The following is a 24,052-nucleotide window of genomic DNA, read 5'->3' on the forward strand; positions in this document are numbered from 1 at the left end:
CTGGTAAAACAGGTGATGGTGTGTAGGGCTGCAACTATCGAATATTTTTCAAATAGAGTATTCTGTCGATTTTTTTTTTTTCATCGATTAATCGAGTAATCGGATAAAATCACACTTTTGTGTTTTTAACACAATAATATTGATAGTGTGTAATGCAACATGAAAGTTCTCTTAAAATGAGCAAGCAATTGGCTGTTATTCCGCTTAGAGAAGTGCAGTTCACGTGTGGATGCTTTCAGTTTAGGTGCTGAAGCATTGAGGAAGTACTGTTATGGTAGGCCCAGTGCTTAATTTGTAAATCAAACGATGCCGGAACGCAAACAGCGGCATGAGACAAGGGGTCACTGAGGCCAACAATGTCACCGGATCGCACACAAAACGCAACGCTTAGGCGCACAAATGTTAAAATAACAAGCCAATCCGTTTATATAAATTACTTTTAAATGATTTACGTGTGTTTTATAAGTGTTTTAAGTGCAGAAGTGCCTTTTAAGCCTAAATTCCAGCACTTTTCAAACCTGAAACACAATGCAACATTAAAATTCATCAGGTAAATGTTCATTCCTTTTTTTGAGGGGTGTTTCTTTATACTACCACTAGAGGTGAAACGATTCTTCGAGTAACTCGAGTAATTCGATTACAAAAAATACTCGAGGCAAATTTTTTGTCTCGAGGCTTCGTTTAATTTTTGTCACCATCTATTTTAAATGTTTAAAATCCCGCTTTGTACTACTACGCAGCTCCGTTATCATTGTTTTACACTGACTGTTATAACTGACGCACAGGTTTAAGGCAGCGTTATTTGTTTTGATGGAAATGGCGGAAAATGAAGATAGCGGTGTCCGTAAAAGGGCAAAAATGTCAAATGTGTGGGACCATTTTTCGCTGTGCAAGGTGGACAACGTAGTGCAGTGTCTTTACTGTAAAACGGATCTGGCCTACCCAGGGCATAATTTGAGCCGGATCCTGGCGGAACAAATAGTTATTGAACAAATAATTCTATAAAAGATATTTTCTAAACACAAGATCCACATTCAGGCTTCCTAAATCACATAAGAGCTCTCCCTTTTGGCAATGCCTTCTGCGTCTCCATAAAGCTAAAAGCTAGTCATACTTTCGCGAGTGACCGTAGCGTGCAACTCCGCGAACGGCGGAAGCGTTCATACTTGACGTGTCACAATTCTGTGCAGTGTTGTCCTTGAGTGTACTATGTGTACTTGAGTGTACTCGGTGTACTTGGGCCCCGGTACACTCGCCACCCCCTCCAGGTTCAAATCTCACTCCAAGTGAACTTGAAAAGTTGGCAACCCTGTTTTCCGTGACCATCATGATTTTTTGGCCCATGATGATGACTGGCTTATAAGCCGTTTCAGATTTCCAAGAACTGTCCTCTTGTGTTAAGTTGGGTCCAGATTTGGAGAGAGAAACGTGAGGAGTCGTGCATTGCCAGCGACAACGCTCGGCTTCCTGGCAACTGGCTCGTTTCAAAGAGAACTGACAGACCGGTTGGGGATGTCCCAGTCATCTTTGAGCTGGGCCATGCCAGCTGTTTTGGATGGGATCATCTGCATGTCAGCTAGGTATATAAAGTTCCCATATGAAGCGGTTGACCAGGCAACCATTAAAGCGCAATTTGCAGCGTTATCCGGTTTCCCTAATATAATCAGAGTGATCGACTGCACACACATTTCTATAAAGGCACCATCTGAATTTGCTTATGTGAATAGAAAACACTAATTCCATAAACATGCAAATAATCTGTGATGCAAAAATGTGCCTTACTAATGTAGTGGCATGTTGGCCTGGTTCAACCCAATGATTCGTACAGCCTTACAAACTGCATGGTTGGGATAAGATTACAAGCTAGCAGAGTGTGTGACGGGTGGCTTCTTGGTAAGCAACAAATTTTAAGCATTTGGCATTTGACATTTCCAGCTTGGAATAATTAATTTAAAACATGGCTCATTGTTAAATTACTTAGGAAACAGCGGCTACGCGCTCAGGACGTGGCTGATGACCCTTTGTAAACCACAGACTGACCGGGAGCGGAGATACAATTCTCTCCATTCGCGCACCCGGTCAGTCGTGGAGAGGGCGATTGGGCAGCTGAAAAGCCGGTGTCGCTGGCTGGACAGGACTGGGGGATGCTCGTGTATCGGCCAGAGAAGGTGTGTCATATTGTGAGGGCATGTGGGGTCCTGCACAATGTTGTGCACAGATATGCCATGCCATTGTTCGAGTTGGTGGAGCAACCAGCGGACCCAGAGCCACAACAAATTAATGTGCAGCCTAACCCAGGTGCCATACAAGCAAGGCAACAAATAAAATATAAAACGGTAAGAGACAGCATACAAATTTGAACCAATTCTTTTATTGAGTCGCTGATGCTAGGGAACGCATCACTGATATTTTTAGGTGCATTATATAATTCTCCAAGTGTGCATTATTCTGACCCCACAACATTTAAAGCTTCACACACGCTGTCCCACTCAGACCTTTTGCGCTTTGCCGTAATGCCACAACGTGCCAAACAAACATTTTTTTTCAATGCCTCTACCTCATTCAGGAACGTCTCCACTTTCACATTCGGTGAAGTTCCTCTTCTTTCCCCGTTTAGACATGGTTTGTGATAGATCAGAGAGGAAACTCCTCCGGTGCAGGGCAAATTTAAATGAATTTGCATGTTCATAGGGGGGCGTGTTACAGGAGGAGTCAGCCACTCTCTCGTGTGCGCTCTATTCCACGTTGACTGGGATGTACAAAAGAAATGTGCGTGGATTCCGGCATCCGCACGTTTTAATACATCCGGATTTTTTTTATGTGTATATTTCAATTTCTGGATTTGTACGTACGCTAATTTTTAGTAAGATTTGTACATGAGGCCCCAGGAGATTGATGAGTTTCTGCAACACTACAGTCTGCAGTCTTGTAGGAACTCGCCTACTTCTCCTGCACACTCAGTGAATACTCAGGTCTGACACACTGGAACCCATGCTCCTAGTCAGTGCTACATTCCAGTTATTTTAAATATCCGGTGGCATGGCTCTTGGAATCAAAATAAAAATGTAATCAGAAGAAAACATAGTAGTACAAAACATTGTAACAAACAAAATTTGATCCCAGTGAAATGCACAAGTGATGTAAGCTATGGTTCAAAGTTTCCTTACTAAAGGTCCGCTCACTCACAAACAAGTCTTTTATCATAGCTAAATTAATTGAAGATTATTGTCTGGACTTTCTTTTTCTAACAGAGACTTGGCTTGATAGCAATGGAGTGTGGTGGAAAATTTTATTACCGTATTTTCTGGACTATAGAACGCACCTCAATGCGCACCTACAAAGTTTTTTTTTTTTTAATGGAAAATGTTGTATAAGCCGCACCGGGCTATAAGCCGCATATATCTGCTGACAGCACAGTGGAGTGTTATGTACGATAAGCTGAGGCAGCGCAGCCTCCACTGCAGCCCATCTCGACAACGTGGTCGCTCTTTCATGCTGTACGCACGCACAAGAACATTTTAGTTTTTTCTATACTGTATTTACGATGAAAGCGTATCTAAATCTAGGGTCACGATTAACGACGAAAACTGGTTTACGACAGACTTTTTTCTCTAACCCCATCGTTAAGCGGGGACTCACTGTACATTTTAACTGAACTGATCGGTTTCTGAACGGTGCTATAGCATTTCATGTGCGACAGATTTGGCTTCTAGCCGGTGTTGTCGAATTCCGACTCCTCTCGTTTATCCACGCATAAAGATGATACAGATTATATTGTCGATTTATGTTTCTATGCATAAATAAGAGCTAGACTTTAATTATCCATCACAGCAAACGGCACGGCATTATCTATGTCCAAAGCCACACTGGCTCAAGGGAGTTAATTATTTTAAATAAAAAACACACTGGCTATACGAAGTTCACCTCTGACCATGACTTCGCAGTATTACAGCAGTATTATGTCTAAATATCTAGTTAGGACAAAACTAGAGTGCTCAATGAACTAAGTTATAATCACTGTAACTCCCGAATATCATCTGTAGCGTCTTTATGTGTGTGCAAACGAGGGGAGTCTGAATTCGGCACAACACATGATGGCTTGAATAAAATTCTCCGTCGTGCCTGCTGCTTGCATGTGCTAAATGAAATTTAGCACTTTCTTCTTTTATTTACAACTTTGACCTACCACCTGATTCACTTTCTGCTCCGCCCCCTGACAGGTGAAGAAAAGTCTACAGAAAAGCCGCACCTCAGTATAAGCTGCGTGGTTTAAAGCGTGGGGACAAAAGTAGCGGCTTATAGTCTGGAAAATACGGTATTTCATTATATTCCATGAGTTATAATGATCAATCATTGTAATTCTGCATAAGAGATATGTAATCACTTGGTTAACCATTATATTGGATATGTAGACTAATGATGCACACACATATTTAACCTTTCACTGACACACACACACGACACTCGTATGGTCTTGTATAGGGATGCACCGAAAATTCGGCCACCGAAAATTTTCGGCCGAAATGGCTTAAATTTGCATTTTCGGTTTTCGGCCGAAATACTTTCATCACCGAAACAACACGGCCGAAACAATGTACTGTGATGACGCAAGCAAAAATCGCCACCTGCACGCGCTTATTTGGATAAAGCTAGCAAAAAAGTTTTCCAGTGATGGCGCCAAGGCAAAGGACATTACACCAAAAATTATGGAACTCGCTGCCAGACGATCAGCCGTTCTCTGTCGTAGGGATTTCGTAGGCTAATAGAGCACATTGAGCCCCGTTATGTTTTGCCGATCAGACGACATTTCTCAGAAGCATGTTTACCTGAGCTGTTTAATGTTGTTGCAACTCACGTCACGTTTTTATGAGAGAATTTATATTTATCTTTCAGGCCAGTCAGTTATAATTAAATTTAACTCGTATAAAATACATATATTTATCCTCTCAGATAAAAACGGTCTGCAAGCGAGTTAAATTTAATTAGGGGTCGGCCGTTGTCAGCGTTATCGTCGTTATCGGCCCACCACTAATTTTATTTTATAATATGCATTACTGTAATGTCAGTGCTAAATAAATATTTTCAAATGAAATTTTGTAGTTGATTTATTCTTTGAATAGCAATGCCTTGATTTTAGTGAGGTTAGCCATAAATCCAATGTTACTAATAATTGGCATAATGTAGGCTATTTCGGTGTTTCGGTTTTCGGCTTTCGGCCTTGGTTTCCTAATTTTCGGTTTTCGGTTTCGGCTAAGAATTTTCATTTCGGTGCATCCCTAGTCTTGTATATGAGACTCGTGATCTTTTCTGTATGAGTTTAATACCATGTGATCCACACGATGTCACTTATTCTCACGCTTCATGTATGTGAGCACTTTGTTTGACACTAGTCACACACAATTGTCAGCAGCTTGTAGAGAAGAAAATATGCTGTACTCCATATGTATCCTAATGACAGAACCACTGTGTGATGAGCAGTGATGGCTAAGTTACCTTGAGAAAGTAATCCGATTACTGATTACTGATTACTCCTTTTAAAAGTAACTTAGTTACGTTACATATTACTTGATTTTAAAAGTAACTACGTTAGATTACAAGTTACTTTAGTAGTTACATTCAGCAGCAAAATAAATTTTTCCAATACTCACTTTATTGGAAGTGCATTTTTAACAGTAACAATGTATTGAAGCAGGTTCGGTAACCGAGGTAGAAACTGCTTAATCCAAAAATCCCGAGGAGGGAAACTTTATTGATAACGCAACCCTGGCGCGCGCGTCGCCGCCCCCCAGTGTCACTTAAAGGGCAAGACTCGCCGTGAGGAGTCGCTACAGTATCTCCTGACATTACGTTTGTGTAGCTGCGCGGTATTATTTGTAAATTTGTTTGTAAACGTAATACAAGCGAACTGGGGTGGGTTTCCCGAAACGTTCATAGCGCCAAGTACTTCGTAACCTCGTATGAAGCTACGAACGTTTCGGGAAACCCACCCCAGTTCAGTCAGACAGCTTGTGAAACGAAATACCATTACAATTTCAAGCATTTTAAAGTAGGCGACGTTAGTCAAAATTCCAGCACTTTTCAAACGTGGAACACAAAGCAACATTAAAATTCATCAGGTAAATGTTCCTTCCCCTGTTTTTGAGGGGTGTTTCTTTATACTACCACATATCGTTACGGGAGGACACTGCAAAGAATGACTTGTACGTGCTCGCGCTCTCACAGGGTCGCGCGCAGCGTGCGGAGTCGAGCGCTACGGTCAGACGCAAAAGTAGAACTGAGCCAAGAAGAAAGCAAAAATATATATTTTTACTAGGGAAAATATAAATAGTAACGCACAGTTATTTGGATAAGTAACTTTAATTTGATTACTGGACTGGAAATAGTTATATTACTCGCGCGTTATATTACTCGTTTCCGAAAAAAGTGGTAAGATTAGAGTAACGCGTTACTAAGTAACGCGTTACTGACATCACTGGTGATGAGGGAGAAGAAGGTATCCTTGAACTTTTGTCTCCCACATGAGCTGAGGAGGGACCACGTCCTGGATAGGGAGGGGGAAACTTGTCACTCATCACTCACTGGTAACAATGAGGTAGTCAGCAGTTTTTCACTATAAAGATCCATGGTTATGGAGGGCGGGGAGCTCTCTCTTATAGACACTGAGCGTGTAGGTAATGGAGATCTTTGGATCAATCCATTTTTTGTTGATCGATTTTCTTTGTTGTACTTTAAATTTACTATTACTTTGATATCTTACCCAACTGGTTTTGACTATTTTTCTTGCTCACCGCCAAGGTTCACAAATTTCAACGACAGGAACAATAGTAATAGAAAGCAATAGTAAATGAAGCTTCGCCTCCTGATTTGAACTATTTTAATGTCTCTAGAGTAAATAAGAGAGGTGGCGGTTTTGCATGTTTTTACCATAAAGCTCACAATAACCAAGCGTTATCTCGGTGCTGGCAGTGCCGTGGCCTTCACAGACATGATACAGTCCCTCCCTCCCCTCTCAGAAAATGGGAATGAGCTAGTTGAAACATTCACACACAGAGTTGGAACTGTACTGATGCTGTGGCACCAAAGGTAACTAAAATAATCTCTGGTAGAATTAAGATGCCCTGGAGAAACACTCCATCTATTGTAAAATTTAGGCAAGATTGTAGGCAGGCTGAGAGACGTTGGTGAAGGTCAAAATTGCATTTTTGATATTTATAAAACAACATTGCAGAATTACAACAGTGAAGTGAAATCAGCAAGGAAAAACTATTTCTCTACCTTAATCAATTCATCCAATAATAACTCAGCTGTCTTGTTCAGAAGTATAGATCAGCTAGTAAACCCCACCTCCTGTGTCTTCCCTGAAACTGTTTGCTATATTTTTTAGGGACAAGATTACTAGTACAAGGCAGAACATAGCAACAAGCACTAATAGACTATCAACCCTTATATCAATTACTCAGCCTAACTTTAATAGTCTTATTTGCAAGAAGTTGACATGTTAATACTACTTGATGTGATTTCATCACGAAAATCCACTACATGTGAACTGGACCCTTTATCATTAGCAGTGTTGCGAATAACGCAGTTAAAAATAACGGCGTTAGGTCATTTTGTCAGTAACGGGATAAAATAATTAATTACCTTTCCTGTCGTTACAATGCCGTTGACGTTACTGGTCATTAAAAGCGGTGCGTTACTATATATTGATATACTAACAGTAATGCGAGCGGACCGCTGCCCAGGCTAGTGAGGAGTAACAGATCTCAATAGGTCACAGTTCTCGGTGTAACACCTGTTTAACTTAACAAGTCAGTAAGCGAATCAGAGCCAGTGTTTTTACACGCGCGCCGAAGCACGCCAGTGACACGGAGAGAAATGGCGCTGAAATGGCGAGTCAGGAGCAAGCCGAAGAAAAATTAGCATTTTCAAGGTGGCGATATAAACATTATTTAAGAAAATACTTGACGTTCCTGAATGTCTACCAGACTGGGTATTTGATTTATGTAATTAAGAATAGAGGTTTTATTGTTAAGTTTACTTCTGTTGTGAACAAACCAGTTGTCTCAGGTTGAGAGAATTTTATTTAATTTGATAGATGTAAATGCACTTTATATAGTGTAACTGTTTACTTTTGGATTTGGAAATTTAAAGGATTTTATCCTGCACTGGTCTGTTGATGTGCAATAAATATCAAAAGTTAAACACCTTTCAATTGAATGTGAAAACTGCTTTTTCAAAAAATCCTTATTCAATGGCATATAACTTTTTTTTTTTTTTTTTACTGTAATGCAAATAGTTACTTTCCCTGGTATTGAGTTACTTTTATTATAGAGTAATTCAGTTACTAACTCAGTAACTTTTTTGAGCAAGTAGTGAGTAGGGTTGCAGCGGTAACCGGTTTCACGGTATATCACGGTATTAAAATGCACGGTTATCATACCGTGTGCGTTTGCTTATTACCGGTAAAAAGCAAGCCAGCGGAGAAACTGACCCGCGCATGCGCAACTCCGCTCCGGTTCAGCTACTCAGCACAGCGGTGAGAATAGCAGAAAGTGTATCAGAATTAACAATTTTTTTAACAAAAAAAGCTAAACTAATGTCAGCGGCGAAAATGACGTAATCGCGGTGACTCCGCCCGTGCGCGAGGGTCTCACGCGCTGTCGATTAGCGAGGTCGTGCACCTCTCGAATTTTGTAACTGCGCGCGCCTCAGCGCAATGAACAAAGTCATATTTGCAGGGTTCATACACCTTTACAAGGTGGAATTAAAGCACTTGTACGTCATTTTAAAGGTCCGTTTCAATATTTCCCAGCACCTTAAACTTAATAAAGTTACATATTTATACATATACTCGAAATAATTCGCTTTTTCATCACATTATTTAATGGTTGTTTATTTTCAAAACGCCCAATCTTAACGTCTTCACGTTCTCTCATGTTTCGTCCTGGAATTACAAGAGGCTCCTATTTGTTAACGTAATACAAAAGAACTGTGCGGAGTCGCGCGCTACGGTCACTAGTGAAAAGAATAAACCTAGCTTTTTATGGTCCTTGCTTTCACTGGATGTGAAAGACGCCATTAATTGACATGCGTTCATTTTCAAATTCTAACGTGCCTATTTTTCATATGTTAAAACCAGACTCGGTGTGAAAGCCTTAAAATAGAAATCTCTATTGTGATGATGTCAGAAATAAATCCTCTCTTTCTGCAGTATCTGGTTATATTCTAACTTGGCAGTACAACGGACGTTTACAACAGTTGTTGATCACTGACCCAGGTTGAGTTTATCAGATATTAAATAATTTAAACTTAAATAATTGTACTGAAATCCATGATTTAGGTTTCTCTAATTTTGCAGTATTTATATAAACATGTTTACAGCTTATTTTTTTTAAAGGAGACATTTTGTATACAATAGTTGCAGGTTTCTACAATAAATAGTTAATTGAACAAAAAAAACTTGTTGTAATTTCTTTAAGGGTCAGTGTATCTTTTATAATATACAAACTAACTGTGATACCGTGATAACCGTGATACCGCGGTATTTTCTGAGACGGTTATCATACCGTGAAAATCTCATACGGTTGCAACCCTAGTAGTGAGTAATTATAACTAATGACTTTTTTAAAGTAACGTTCCCTATTTGAGTATGGGGGCTCTAGAACCTAAAGCCCTAAAATCAATTTGCTCACTGTTTCACTGCATAGATGATATACAGACATGGATGTCACGGCATGGATTTTCTGCAATTAAATAAAGAGAAGACAGAGGTTTTTGTTCTTGGTTGTGATTCACAAAGAAATGATGTCCAGACTTAGAGCTCTATTTCCCACCTACAGCGAGTTCAGAACGCTGCTGCAAGGGTCCTGACCCGCAGGAGAAAGAGAGATCATATTACACCTGCACTCCACTCACTACACTGGGTACCAGTCAGCTTTAGAATAGATTTTAAGGTTCTAGTCATGGTTTTTAAATGTCTTCATGGTCTTGCCCCTCTTTACCTAAGTGAAATGATTGTTAGATATGTTCCAGTCAGGTCTCTCAGGTCTTTAAACAGTAATCTAATGGTGATTCCTAAAAGCCGATTAAAGATTGGCGAGGGTGCTTTTAGCCACTATGGCCCAAAGCTCTGGAATTCTCTTCCTGAAGAGCTCAGAGGCATTTCATCCCTGCATAGTTTTAAGAGCAGTCTCAAAACATTCCTGTTTAGATCTGCTTTTAGTTAAGAAACTAACTCTGCTCCATCTTATTTACTTTATTACATTATTTTATTGTTTGTTTCCTTTTTATCTTTAATTTCTTTTAATATTTTATTTTTGTCTTGTCTTTGTGATTTACAGAGTAAATAAAAAATAAACAATAAAATTAAGCAGAGTTGCATGTATGTATGAAAGGTGCTATGCAAATGAAGATTATTTTTTATAATGTGCCAAAACAGCTTTTTATTTAACAAATGGCCATCATAAGGTTGGATACAAATGAGACCCTGCAAAGTGAGTCTTGTGTTTAACCCACTCTAGAATTGGACTCGAATTGGTTTAACCCAACTCTAGAATTACTTGAAAGTAGAAGGTGATTACTACCATCTAGTGGCTGAAAAACGAGTCATGTGTACGCATATGTATCCCAGAAAAAATCTTATCCCGGTAACTTTTTTCATATCAGTCGATATAGCCGATATCACGATATGAATCACATCACTATTTCCTTTATACTTTAAGTGAGAAATGAACAACACAACTTTGTTTTTGGCTACATCCTGCAATTTGTTATTCACAAGTGTTGTTATACAGTGTAAAGGTTTTGATATCGTCTTCAGACATAAACAGCATTATAAATTTGTTCAGTCTGCAGGGTGTTAACATTCACAACACACGGGTGTCAAGAAAGAGTTCCAAAGTTTAATAAGAGTTGTAACTGAGGGGCAGAAACACAGATAAGGGAATGAACAGAATTTGAGTCTGAGTGTCAGACATTGAACCATAAATACCCTTACAAAGTCTCTCATTAAGTTGAATGGCGATGTTCCGACACCTCAGCAGAATCCCCTCGTTTGCACACATATAAAGACGCTACAGATGATATTCGCGATTTCTGTTGTTTGTATGCATAAAAAAAGGCATAATCTTTAATTGTTCATCATAACAAAACAAAACTAGAGTGCTCAATGAACTACGTTATAATCACTGTAACCCACAAGACTGGTTAACGTGTTTTTATTTTATTTTGGTGACTTATCTGGATGTGTAGGCTATTCCACATAAAGCACATGTCTCTACATTCAAAAAGTGTCTAATAATATAACCCTTTTTATATTAACCTTTTTAATGGAGGGTTTAATTTTAACCCGAATATCATCTGTAGCGTCTTTATGTGCACGCAAACGAGGGGAATCGGATTCTGCGGAGGAGTCAGAGTTCAGCACAACTGGACTGAATTTCTAAAGCTCTTTAAATGTAGCTAGATAGATGTAGCTAGCTGTTTAGACGAAAAACTAAGGGTAAAGGTCTTTAAATATACTGCTCAAAAAAATAAAGGGAACACTAAAATAACACATCCTAGATCTCAATTAATAAAAAATCTTTGAAATCAGTTAAATCTCTCATTTCTACCTGTTGTCTGTTCCATTTGCACAAGAGCAGTTGAAATTGATTCACAATCAGTGTTGCTTCCTATCTGAACACGAAGTGTGGATGACTTGGAGTTACATTCTGTTGTTTAAGTGTTCCCTTTATTTTTTTGAGCAGTGTATAACTAGCTATGTATTTAGACGAAAACTAAGGCATACACTTTTTCAGGCTTAATTACCTAGCAATCTACTTTTAAAGAGCTTTACTAATTCAGTAAATTTTTATGGCTTAGCCTGACACGTGTACATTTAAACAGAAGAATATATGTTACTCTTCCATTAATGACTGTGCCCTGCAGTGAGGTGTATGGGGTCCTGTGCGGTTCTGTCTGCTGGCTGGGTTTAGGTGTTTGTGGATGCCTGCAGTTAGCAGTGTGCTGGCTGTGAGTAGGTGTTTGATTGTGGATGCTGGCTGGGTTTAGGTGTTTGATTGTGGATGTTGGCTGGGTTTAGGTATTTGATTGTGGATGCTGGCTGGGTTTAGGTGTTTGATTGTGGATGTTGGCTCCTTGGCAGTGTGATCCCGGGAACCCAGAAGGTGTGGGTGAAGACATGGGGCTGCTCGCACAACAGCTCGGATGGAGAGTACATGGCAGGACAGCTGGCTGCCAGCGGCTACAGGATGATAGGTACCTGTGTATATACACACACACACACACACACACACACACACACACACACACACACACACACACTCTTTGGGTCCTGTTGTCTATACTGCTGAACAGATAAAACACTTGTAGAATTTAAGAATTAAATGTATTAATATTACTGACAATTAGCTGTATATAAAATATTGATTACAATATTAACAAATACTGCAAATTATTATGTGGTTACTATGTTATGGTGTTTATGGATCAACATTTCTTTCTATTAATTCAGCTCATTCAGTAGTAAACTGCAGTATACTTCCTGTGTTTGCCAAACGTATAGACACGCCACTAGAGGGCAGTGTAGCCTCACCAAACTAAGCTATGTGAAGTAAATGCCACCAGATGGAATGGCGGTCTGAACTCAAACGCTCGGTGCTGGTCAGATCTGCTTTCGCACCTCTTGCCTGGCCTGTCTGACACAGTCGGAGTCTGTTTGAATATAAAGCAGGATTAGATCCCACTGTGTGTGTGTGGATGGGGGTGATGAAACTAAGACTGAACTTGACTAAGGAACAGAGTCGACTCTCCAGCAAGATAAAGCGCCCATGGCTGGAGCTCCGTTCAGCCAGACTGTCCGCTGGGCTTACTTTGGTGTGAGTTCCAGATCTTTGTATCTGCCTCTCTCTCTCTCTTTCTCTCTCTCCCCCCCCCACTCTCTCTCTCTCCCCCCCCACTCTCTCTCTCTCTCTCTCTCTCTCTCTCTCTCTCTCTCTCTCTCTCTCTCTCTCTCTCCTCATGGTCATCACCCTCTCTGCAGGAGTCAGGCAGCACCTCACATGCTCCTGTTCAAATGCTCCTTCCTCCTCCAGGAGGTTCGAGGCCCCTGCGGAGGTGCCCAAGGTTCCTCGGGTCTCGCGGACATCTGGCAGTCATCATCGTCCGTGCGAGACCGAACCGGGCTCATGAACCGCTCGGGGGGGGGGTACGGGGTCATCTGGCCGATCGCACGCTCGTGTGTGTGTGTGTCAGACAGGCTTCTGAAGCCAGAGTCGCCATGAGTGATGTGTGTGTCCCACCGAGTGAAGCAGGAGTCTGAAGCTTCACAGAGGAAGCGCTGAACGCTTTGACCGCCGAGCACTTTTAGCTTCAGGACGCCACAACTCGTCACTCGCCGAGGTGCCCCGCTCGCCCCGAGGTGCCCCGCTCGCCCCGAGGTGCCCCGCTCGCCCCGAGGTGCCCCGCTCGCCCCGTGGTGCCCCCGCTCGCCCCGTGGTGCCCCGCTCGCCCCGTGGTGCCCCGCTCGCCCCGTGGTGCCCCGCTCGCCCCGTGGTGCCCCGCTCGCCCCGAGGTGCCCCGCTCGCCCCGAGGTGCCCCGCTCGCCCGGGCGGCTGTAAACACGGTGAGCGCTTGCTCATTTGGACAGAGCCGGCGTTCCTTCGCCCGCTGTTCTCCCAGGGCCGCTCGGCTCCAGATGACGATAATTAACTACAGATATTTGCGGCCACGCACAGACGTGGTCTGCAGCTGGCTTGAATTATCGCAGCCCCAGGCCAGTGAGGCAGGGCACTCAGACACCCCCACCCCCACGCTCAACCCCCCCCTGCAGTGCACGCTTTGGCCCTGAGGACATGCACAACACTGCATGGCCTCTTTTAAAGTGCAAGAGGTGGAGGTCATCAGCATTTGGGCTGAACCGTAAATTCTATCTTGGGCAGTGGGTCATTTTCACACTTACCTGTGTGGGAACAACATGAATTCATATTCATTTCCTTTTGCGTGTATTTTTCTCTGTACTTTTATTTTTTTACCTGGTTAATTTTTGACATTCTCCTTACTGTGTGAGATGGTCTTGGTCAATTTCTCCCTGTACGTAAATGTAGCATCAATTTCATCTTTCCTATAGTACTGTGGGAAATATTTGTGCACTATGGGGAAAAAGCTGGGCACTGTTGGAAATGGTGTTGGAAATACACACACACACACACACACACACACGTACACATCTCTAAAAGAAGCATACAACACACATAGCCACTCAAAGCCAAGAGACTTATGGAGGTCCACACTGAGCGATCAGAATGTTTCATATAGGAGTCGTCATCGTGTGTGTGTGTGTGTGTGTGTGTGTGTGTGTGTGTGTGTGTGTGTGTGTGTGGGGAGTTGGCAGTCTTGGTTTGTCTCCGAGTCCTGCAGGCACTTCTCCTGTCAGTGTGGTGGGAGGTAGAGCCACACAGATGCACAGAGACAGTTACATGTGCGCGTGCACACACACACACACACACACACACACACACACACACACACACACACACACACACACACACACACACACACAATCCCTTTCAGATGCTTCTTAATTGCCTTTTTTCTTCCATCTGTAGTGTTGTTTCTGAGCTGAAGCAGGGGCTGATCCTATATTTGTTTCCTTAGTTTTCTTTTAGCTTCTCTCTCTCTCTCTCTCAGGATGTGTACGTACTGCTCTAGGTCTAATCATGCCACTGCTGTTTGTGTCTTTTCTTTCAGTGGTAGGAAAATCACGGTAATTGTGTCGCAGGAAGTGTGTGATTGAGGACTGAGATGTGCTTGAACGCTAATGTTGCTTTTCTTCTCCCCACATCTCCCAGGCCACACTTCCTGGAGTTGAACAAGAGTCCCTCTTTAAACAGGCTGGACCCACATCAGGGTTCTTGGTTTTTAGGGTTTCTTGGTTTGTGGTTAACCAGTATAGCATTTGCTAGTTTGGGGTAACCCAGTAGAGTGTTATCAATTCCCCAGGACCATTATCTTCACCTGTACCTGGAGTCTGGAGGTTGAAGGTCGTGACCTGACTGCAGACCCCTGCAGACGTACCTCACGCCTTCTCCACTTTAACTCTGAATGTGCATTGTATCATATATTCCTCATAATCGTAACATTGGCCCTTAAAGTTCTGATACTGTAGAAAACAAAAGCATGTTGCTATCAGAGCACCGAAGTTAAAATGTAGCTCTTGGGGTCTTGATTTAAACTTTAGACCACATTTAGACCGAGGGGTCAGGAGGGGCCAGAATTTTCTCGGGGTCGGGGTTGTCTAGGGTCGAGGGTGTCTAGGGTCGGGGTTGTCTAGGGTCGAGGGTTGTCTAGGGTCGGGGGTGTCTAGGGTCGAGGGTGTCTAGGGTCGAGGGTGTCTAGGGTCGGGGGTGTCTAGGGTCGGGGGTTGTCTAGGGTCGGGGGGTGTCTAGGGTCGGGGGGTGTCTAGGGTCGAGGGTGTCTAGGGTCGGGGGTTGTCTAGGGTCGAGGGTGTCTAGGGTCGGGGGTGTCTAGGGTCGGGGGTGTCTAGGGTCGGGGGTGTCTAGGGTCGAGGGTGTCTAGGGTCGGGGGTTGTCTAGGGTCGGGGGTTGTCTAGGGTCGGGGGGTGTCTAGGGTCGGGGGTTGTCTAGGGTCGAGGGTTGTCTAGGGTCGAGGGTTGTCTAGGGTCGAGGGTTGTCTAGGGTCGGGGTCATAATGAATGTGGATGAGACTGGAGTCGTTAAGTACCGGCCGTTGTTCGTTAAGCACTGCTGTTTCCCATAGTTACTGTCTCTCAGGTGCCTGTGATTAGCATAATGGTTGGGATGGGACATCAAGGGTCTCCCCAGAGTCCAATTCTGTCATTACATGTATTACCTTGAGCCAGACTGGAGGAGTGTGTGTGTGTGTGTGTGTGTGTGTGTTGCAGCGCTGCAGCTGTTATACTGCGCTGTGTGTCTCCTGCTCTACTGCGCTGTGTGTCTCCTGCTCTGGACTCCTTGTCTGCATATGGTTTGTTTGCCACATATTTCAGTCCAGCAGATGGGAGAGGTGAAAGGTCAGCATGGTGACCATCCAGGTGCTCAGGTTATTGAACTGGTGTGCAGAGGAACCTCACAGCGTCCTTACAGCAGGCCTCTGACGTTTGTGTTGTGATAACTAGGATTTGTGACACTTTGTGATACTTTGCAAAAGGCTGTATGTAGTATTGAAATGAATCCTCAGACAAATTACAATGTGTGTGAGACACTTGCTGTTGTAGTATTTAGTAGTATAGTCCCAGTATTGTGATTTGGTCAGTGTTGTGTTGTCTTCCCAAATCTCCAGTTCGTTTGTGAGGGAGTGTATGTGAGGGGTTCTGTGTCTGCGGCCCAGACATCTTCATCAGCTGGGCGAGGAGGAGGAGGTGCTTGTGGTGATTGGTGAAGAGTTTGTGTGTGATTTGGTCTGTGCTCAGCCTTGTGTTGCTTGTACACACGCGCACACACAAGATTTAGGGTAGGTCAGATAGCCTGCAATGGGCTTTTCTTTAGATCCTCCATTTCACCATCTGCAGCTCTTGAATGCTGACATGCCGCCGGTGTAGTAATTTTATTGGCCAGCAGGTGGCAATGTTCATCCATTGAGTGGTCACTGTTCAGCTTACCCAACGGTTTCTGAGATGACTTTACTACTCTCCTGAAACGAATGATGTCAGACTTAATTCATCTGCGCAAAGAAAAAAATCGTAACAAACTCTGAGCAGCATATGGGTCCTGACCAAAGAATCAGTGATGGTAACCAGTGACAACCTGTGTGCTTCATCAGGTCTACACTGTATATGTGCATGTGTGTGTGTATAATATATATATATATATATATTAGTGTGTGTGTGTGTGTTTTTTTTCTCTCTGAGAGAGAGAGAGAGAGAGAGAGAGAGAGAGAGAGAGAGAGAGAGAGAGAGAGAGAGAGAGAGAGAGAGAGAGAGAGAGAGACACACACACACACACACATATATATAAAATATATTACATACATACAGGAAGCATCTTTGTCCAAAACATCCTGTTTCTCTGCCAACTTGCGTCCATGTGTGTGCACGCTTATGTGTATATGAGTGTATAATGAAACCTGCCTCTCAGATAATATATCGGTAGAGTGGAGCCCGGAACCTCAGATGAGACGTTTCTGTGTGTTTAATTTCTCTGTGTGTTTATTTTCTGTCTTCTCTTCATTCTCTATTTTCTTTCATTCCTCTCAAATCATGAATTGCTATTTTATGTGAGTGGCCTCAACAATGGTTTGGGAGAATTATTCATTTATTATTCATTAAGTGAAGAACCAATTAAATTGCTCTTTTCGGTGTTCGGTGGGTTGCTCTAGGGCCTCGAGTGTGCAGTGTCCACGGTCTTGTGTCACTCATTTTTCCAATTAGGCCAGATTAAATGGGTCTTTTGTCGGTGGCTCTTTGAGGATGTGTGCAGTTCAGTGCTGGCCTGATAGCGCCATTCCTCCTCTTCACCCATAGATGGCGCTGTTGCCCAGTGCTGCACAGCTACAGCTCCCTCTGGAAGCCCCTGGTTCAGTGCCAGACTTGACTTCATAGAAAGCAGCGTCTCTCGTTAACTCCCTTGCAGGGAAGGAGAGAAACACTGTAATAATGATTTACATAAAACGGATAGTGTTGCCTGTAAACACTAACTGCCAACAGTCTCTGCATCCGTGTTCCAGCGGGACGGTTGCAGGAAGCCGCCTCCTTACGGATGCCAGAGCTCAAAGGTTAAACCGCGTCCTTTCTGTCAGGACAGGCTAGATGAACAGCAGGTTCGGTTTTGTTTTTTAATTAGATTTGCTCACATATCTGTGGTCTGTGTTTACGGCGCGCCGGTTCGGATGGCTGTTTTGTCTTTCCTGTCTCCTCCGTGAGCGAAGGGCTTAGCGGCGCTATTATTAGTTCCACATGTGTAAACGGAGTAGTATTTTTTGCTAAGTGTGTACGCCTATGCTAGCTCTCTCGCCCATTCATAAAAGAGAAGGGGAGGTGGGGGGGGGGGCGCTCTGTGATTGGCTGAGCGGCATCTACGCAGCGCCGCTCGTCTCTCGGAGTCGTCCAATGAGAGCGGAGCGCTGGCAGCTCTCTGAGGCGTTGGTGAGTGGTGTGCGACGCCCGATCTCACACCGCAGACTCTCCGGTTCAGCGGCTCCACGCTACAGAGCGGCCGCCCTCGCCATCACGGCCCCGCCGCCTACCGCTCAGCACCGGGGAGGAGAAATGGAGGGAGGGATGGCAGAGAGGGAGAGGGGGAGATAGATAGAGAGGGAGGGAGAGAGAGAGAAGTTGGAAGAGGAGGAGACTTTGGAGTGGAGCATGCAGGTTGGGCCGGTGTGGGTGGGGTATCTGGGGGTGGGGGTGGGGGTGGGGTATCTGGAGGTGGGGGTATGTAGATTTGAGAGGTGTGGGTGGGGTATCTGGGCGTGAGTGGTGGGGGTGGGGTATCTGGAGGTGGGGGTATGTAGATTTGAGAGGTGTGGGTGGGGTATCTGGGCGTGAGAGGAGTTCGCCCTCTGGAGGAGAGCTCAGGGATCTGGAGGCATGTGCAGGTGCTGAACGCCACAGCGGGGGACCCAGCGAGCTCTTCAGCCGTGTGTTGGCCCGTGATTGTGCGCGTGCCTGCCTGACTCTACGTTCTCTTTGGAAACCTCTCACTCGTACTATAAAAGGACAACACTTATAATCTGGAATAATAATCTGTATTCCAATACTAGGAGCAACACCAGCCTTCTGAACAGCTGCTGGTCATCATTTAGCCGTGTGGTTTCTTTGTGAATACACTGAAAAACTATCGTCGGTTATTGCAGCTGTATTTGTGATCATTAGTTGATTCAATATTTCATGAGGTGATTTAATATTTTAGTGTGAGATGTATTCATAATTAATGTCAGACAGATGTTTTACTGGTAAGACAGACCGAATGACAGACAGACAGGCGAGCAAACGGAGCGAGAGGGAGAATGAGGGAGAGGGAGAATGAGAGAGAGGGAGTCAGTCTTATAGGTCTCACATATGCTTCTGTGGTCCAGGTGTCCTAGGTTCTGTTCCATGTCCACGAACAAGCTCTGGACTCGTGGCTGGACAGAACCTCTGGTCTTCAGGAGGGATGTGGGAATGGCGATGGGCTCCCAGTCTCATGAGCCCCGGCTGGGTTGTGCTCAGACCTCGTGTTGTACTCCTCCCCCAAACCTGAGTTTACCCCCTGAGAACAGTGCTGTCATTTCCTCAGATCTGTGAAATGTTAATAGAATTCCTTCATTCAGTTTGTGGATTAATAAAATCTGTCCCACGCATATCCTGCTGCTTTTTCGTTCTGGTGCGTGTGTGTTTTGTGTTTATGAGAAAGGAAGCACTGGAAAAAGTTGTTTGTTTCATTCGCCTTTTCCACACGGACACCTGAAACGAGCCTCAGCTGGTCTGGGATCAGTCTTGGTTCTCTGTGCTGCACCTGACCTCTGACCTCCCTGAAGGCCAGGGTGAGGTCCGGACTCTCGCTAGGTCGCTCTCTCAGCCGGAGCTCTTGACCCGCTGCTAGCGTGAATCGGGCGGAGGATCTGCTCAACTTCCCGTCAGCCACCAGTTAAACTGTAAACCGAGTCCAAAGTGCCGTTTAATTGAGGTTCTTTGAGAAGTGTCCTCTCTGCTGTGGCTTCGGCCTGCCGTCGAGTGCGTCTCTCGGGGCACGCGGCCGCCTCGACCTCCCCCGGCCTTGCCCAGACGCCGGGTTGACCATGTGCTCTCAGACAGAGAAGCTGATCTGGGAACAGTTTTGCCGTGGACCGTACTCCTGTGAAGTCCAGCAGATACAAAAGTGGCACTGCTTTCAGCTCAGGATGGTAAGTGATGAGTAATAAAGCCCTCTGACTGACACTTGGTGTGTTGGTCGTCTTGTGCCTGTGGGTTTTCCACACTTCAGCCTCTGTGGCTTGGTTCAGGCGTGGGCTGGTGTTCAGGCGTGGGCTGGTGTTCAGGCGTGGGCTGGTGTTCAGGCGTGGGCTGGTGTTCAGGCGTGGGCTGGTGTTCAGGCGTGGGCTGGTGTTCAGGCGTGGGCTGGTGTTTAGGCGTGGGCTGGTGTTCAGGAGTGGGCTGGTGTTCAGGAGTGGGCTGGTGTTCAGGCGTGATTTCACTCGGTGATGGCTGATAGAGAGATGAGCACCTCCACGTGCTGCTATCATTCAGGCAGATCTGAGCGGTGCAATCTTTACCTCCCAGCTGCTGGTGTGTTATGTTGCTGTCACACGCCTAATATGATGAGGCCAGCCCGCCCCGTCCTGATAAACCCGGCCCGTCCCCGGTTGCGTTCCGGCAGAAGATAGGAGAAGAGATATCTTTCAGAACGCTGGACAGCTTATGGGAGGACAGGAGAATCTGGACTCGTCCAGACCGATCAATCAGCCTAGTGACTGATCGCAGTCCCGATCACCTTCCCCATCACAGCGTAGGAGACATGGAGGTGTTTTCACCCAGACTGCACTGAGGCGTGAGCAGGTGGCGTGCCGTTTGCCCTCAGTGGCATGGTCCTGGTTTCTGCCAGGTGTAGTGTGTCCCCTGCTCTGTAGAGACGTGAGATGTTCTGTCCCGTGTCTCTGTGAGACGTTCTGTCCCGTGTCTCTGTGAGACATTCTGTCCCGTGTCTCTGTGAGACGTTCTGTCCCGTGTCTCTGTGAGATGTTCTGTCCCGTGTCTCTGTGAGACGTTCTGTCCCGTGTCTCTGTGAGACGTTCGGTCCCGTGTCTCTGTGAGACGTTCGGTCCCGTGTCTCGGTGAGACGTTCGGTCCCGTGTCTCGGTGAGACGTTCTGTCCCGTGTCTCGGTGAGACGTTCTGTCCCGTGTCTCGGTGAGACGTTCCGTGTCTCCGTGAGACGTTCCGTGTCTCCGTGAGACGTTCGGTCCCGTGTCTCCGTGAGACGTTCGGTCCCGTGTCTCCGTGAGACGTTCGGTCCCGTGACACCCGGTGGCTTTTGTGAAGCAAAGGAGATGAAGACGAGGAGATTGCACAGTAAACGTGCAGTTACGTGCTAATCTGACAGCTTTTGGAAGACGACGAGATTTCGATTCGGTTTATTCTGGAATGTGAGGGACTTGTGTTGGTGTGCCACCTCTCGACTTTGTAGGAAACGTTGAGCGTGCTGTCCCAGCAGTCCTGTTCGGTTGTGTACATGTTGTCAGCAGCACTGTTCAGTCGTGTCCTTGTAAGGAAAGAAACAAACACACAAAAAAACCCTATTCTCCCTCATAAAGAGAAAAAGATCTTTTAGCTCTTCCACAAAAGCAACTGTAATTAAATTGGCTGTGAAGACCTTGGGGGTTGGGCCAGACGAAGGTTTGGAACCATGCGAGACTGTGGAGAGTGAGCGTTTTCAAGGCGCTCTTTAAAAGCCATTCTCTTTTTCCCTCAGTATGTGGTTTTTTTCCTCTTCTCTTTCTTTCCCTTCTCTAAGAAGATAGGCCGCCGCTAGCGTTCTGCTCAGTCCGTCTAATGGCTCCATTACCCTGACCACCTGCTGGACTGGAGCGCAGGACGTGGCCCGAGAAGACCCCTCGGTCCTTTCGGGTCAGTCCCCCCGCACCCAGGTTCCAATGACGGGCGGTGAGATGGGGGTGAAAAGCCAGAGAGCAGCGAGCAGGTTCCGGACGGCTGAGTGGAACCTGGACCGTCTGCTTGTGGTCCAGCAGGCCACAGGCGTTTTAACCACCGAACTCTTTAACTGGCTTTAAACTGTTTTTTGCTACACTTGCCTTCTAGTAGCACACTGGATCCTTACGGAGGCCTTTGGATAATTGTGGCGTATGGATTTTGTTGGGAGAGAGGCAGAAGTTAACTAAGTAAATATTGTATTTTGAGTTTGAGGGAATCCATGGTGTGGTATTGATCAGGCATTAGTGGTCTGGGTTGGATTCTCTGAGGCTCTGCTGGTGTCCTTGAGGCTGGACGCCTTCCTGACGCCACTGCCCATGTCGTTGGTTTCCCATGATGCCGTTGGGTTCACGTTTGCAGGGTTAGTAAACAGGCACTGTGTGCAAATGTAGGCCAAGCCGTCTGAGTCACCCAGAGCAACCTGTGGTCAATTTCATTTATTAGCGGTTGATTGGCACTCTGTGTGAGCTGAAGGCTACCCTGGCTTAATTGTTTAGATGTGTGTGTGTGTGTGTGTGTGTGTGTGTGTGTGTGTGTGTGTGTGTGTACGTGCAGGCGTGTGTGCGTCTGTGTATGCTTCTGTGTGCCTGACTGAGTGCGTGTGTAAGTGTGTGAGCATGTGTGTGTGTACATGTATGAGTGTGTGCGTATATGTGTGTGTACGTGTATGTGTGCGCGTGTACATATATCTGTGTGCGTGCATGTGCGCATTTGTGTATGTGCACGTGCGTGTGTGTACATGCATGTGCGTGCGCGTATGTGCGTGCAGGTAAATGCGTGTGTGTGTGTGTGTTTGTGTGTGTGTGTGCGTGGCCACAAGCAGCAGAGGCGACAGCTGCACAGAGAGTAAATACCCTGAACAGTCGGCCGGATTATCCATCACCATCAGGACGTGTCCCGGCAGCAGTGTGTGTGCGAGACACTCCTGACATTGTCCGGTCATGCACCGCCACTCCGCGTGCCTCTCGGCAATGGTGCGTGTTAATAATGAAACACGGTTAAATTTCATGGAAGTCGCAGCCTTTCAATAATCCCGTCCCTGCCCCCGCGCACCCAACCCCCACCCCCTCCGTCTCAATCAGGCTGACTCCCCCGGCCTGTTCACGTACTCAAACAGGAGCTCGGCGGGCTGAACCAGGGCGGTGTCTTGCGCCTGGCGGGCTGAACCAGGGCGGTGTCCTGGGCCTGGCGGGCTGAACCAGGGCAGTGTCTTGCGCCTGGCGGGCTGAACCAGGGCGGTGTCTTGCGCCTGGCGGGCTGAACCAGGGCGGTGTCTTGCGCCTGGCGGGCTGAACCAGGGCGGTGTCCTGTGCCTCCGCAGGGCTGTTGGCCATGTTCCTGATGGGCTCCTCACACGTATTGTGTCACTGGGTTAGGTCTGACTGTCTTTATTGGGTTTGGTTTTTCCTTGTGGGCGTGTAAGTTTCATTTTAAGGAACAACCCAGCATGACTGAATGCCAACAGGACGGACTACTGTGCGCAGTCATGTAACGTCCATCCCTTAGCAACGACTCTCCGCCGCCGTGCTCCGTCCTCACACAGAATGTGTCTGTCCAGGTCTTCGTGGCACAAGGCGAGACCTTGGCGGTCTAAAGTCGGGCTTCCTTTCCCCGCATTCTCCTTAGCCACTGTGTGTTTCACAGAGTCTCCCGTAACCTCGGACGACCCCGAGGCCTTTGTTTGCCTGGACAGATTGGGGCCCGGCCTTATCAGTACCTCTGCGAAGAAGGTACTGGAGAGCATCCAAAGTGTGATGTCACCGAGTTCCATCTGCTGCTCTCTGGGACTGTTAAGGGAGAGATGGAGGGAGATGGATGGAGATGGAGGGGGGCGCGGAGAGAAAGATACAAGGCTGAGGATGAGTCAACATCGATGAGGTCAGAGGGGGCTGTCTGGCGGCTCTGGACCGTGAAGTCTGAGTGTGTGGTGACCTGGCGGTGTGTTCAATGGTATGTGCTGGGTGGGTGTTGGTGAAGACCTCAGTCTCCTCATGGCCTGCTGGTCTGCTACACCCTGGAGCCCCATTACCCATCAGCCCATGGGTGCACGCTGAACTGTTGGACGTTGAGTGTATTTGGAAATGCACTCTCTCTTTAGACGCCTCTAAACTTGACGTGGTTTCCCGCCGAACAGAACTTTGCGTCTCCGCGGTCTGTCCTAGTGCCGAGCGTGATGCTGGCTCCAGTGATGTCACGATGCCATGGTGCTGGGTCCTAATCTAGAGGGATTTGTTCCACCGCAGAGTCTGGGATCATAATCCCAGGATTTCACAACGCACACAGATGGCAGCCGACCCTTAAACTGCCGCGCAGACGCCTGCACGTTTTGATAGGAGACCAGGGAGCAGGCGTCCTCTCGTATGAAGCAGTGTAGAGTCGAGCTACCCCT

General features: G+C 45.8%; 1 protein-coding gene across 1 annotated transcript in view; it reads left to right on the forward strand.

Annotated features, from left to right (window-relative positions):
• cdkal1 (CDK5 regulatory subunit associated protein 1-like 1) overlaps positions 1-24,052 on the forward strand; it is a 120,715-nt gene that overhangs the window by 1,520 nt on the left and 95,143 nt on the right. Inside the window, exon 3 of the mRNA XM_076971261.1 lies at positions 12,146-12,258. Coding sequence (XP_076827376.1) covers positions 12,146-12,258 — 113 coding nt within the window. The remainder of the gene's footprint in view (positions 1-12,145; positions 12,259-24,052) is intronic.

Source organism: Brachyhypopomus gauderio, chromosome 13 (assembly GCF_052324685.1).
Source record: "Brachyhypopomus gauderio isolate BG-103 chromosome 13, BGAUD_0.2, whole genome shotgun sequence".
NCBI classification, from domain to species: Eukaryota; Metazoa; Chordata; class Actinopteri; order Gymnotiformes; family Hypopomidae; genus Brachyhypopomus; species Brachyhypopomus gauderio.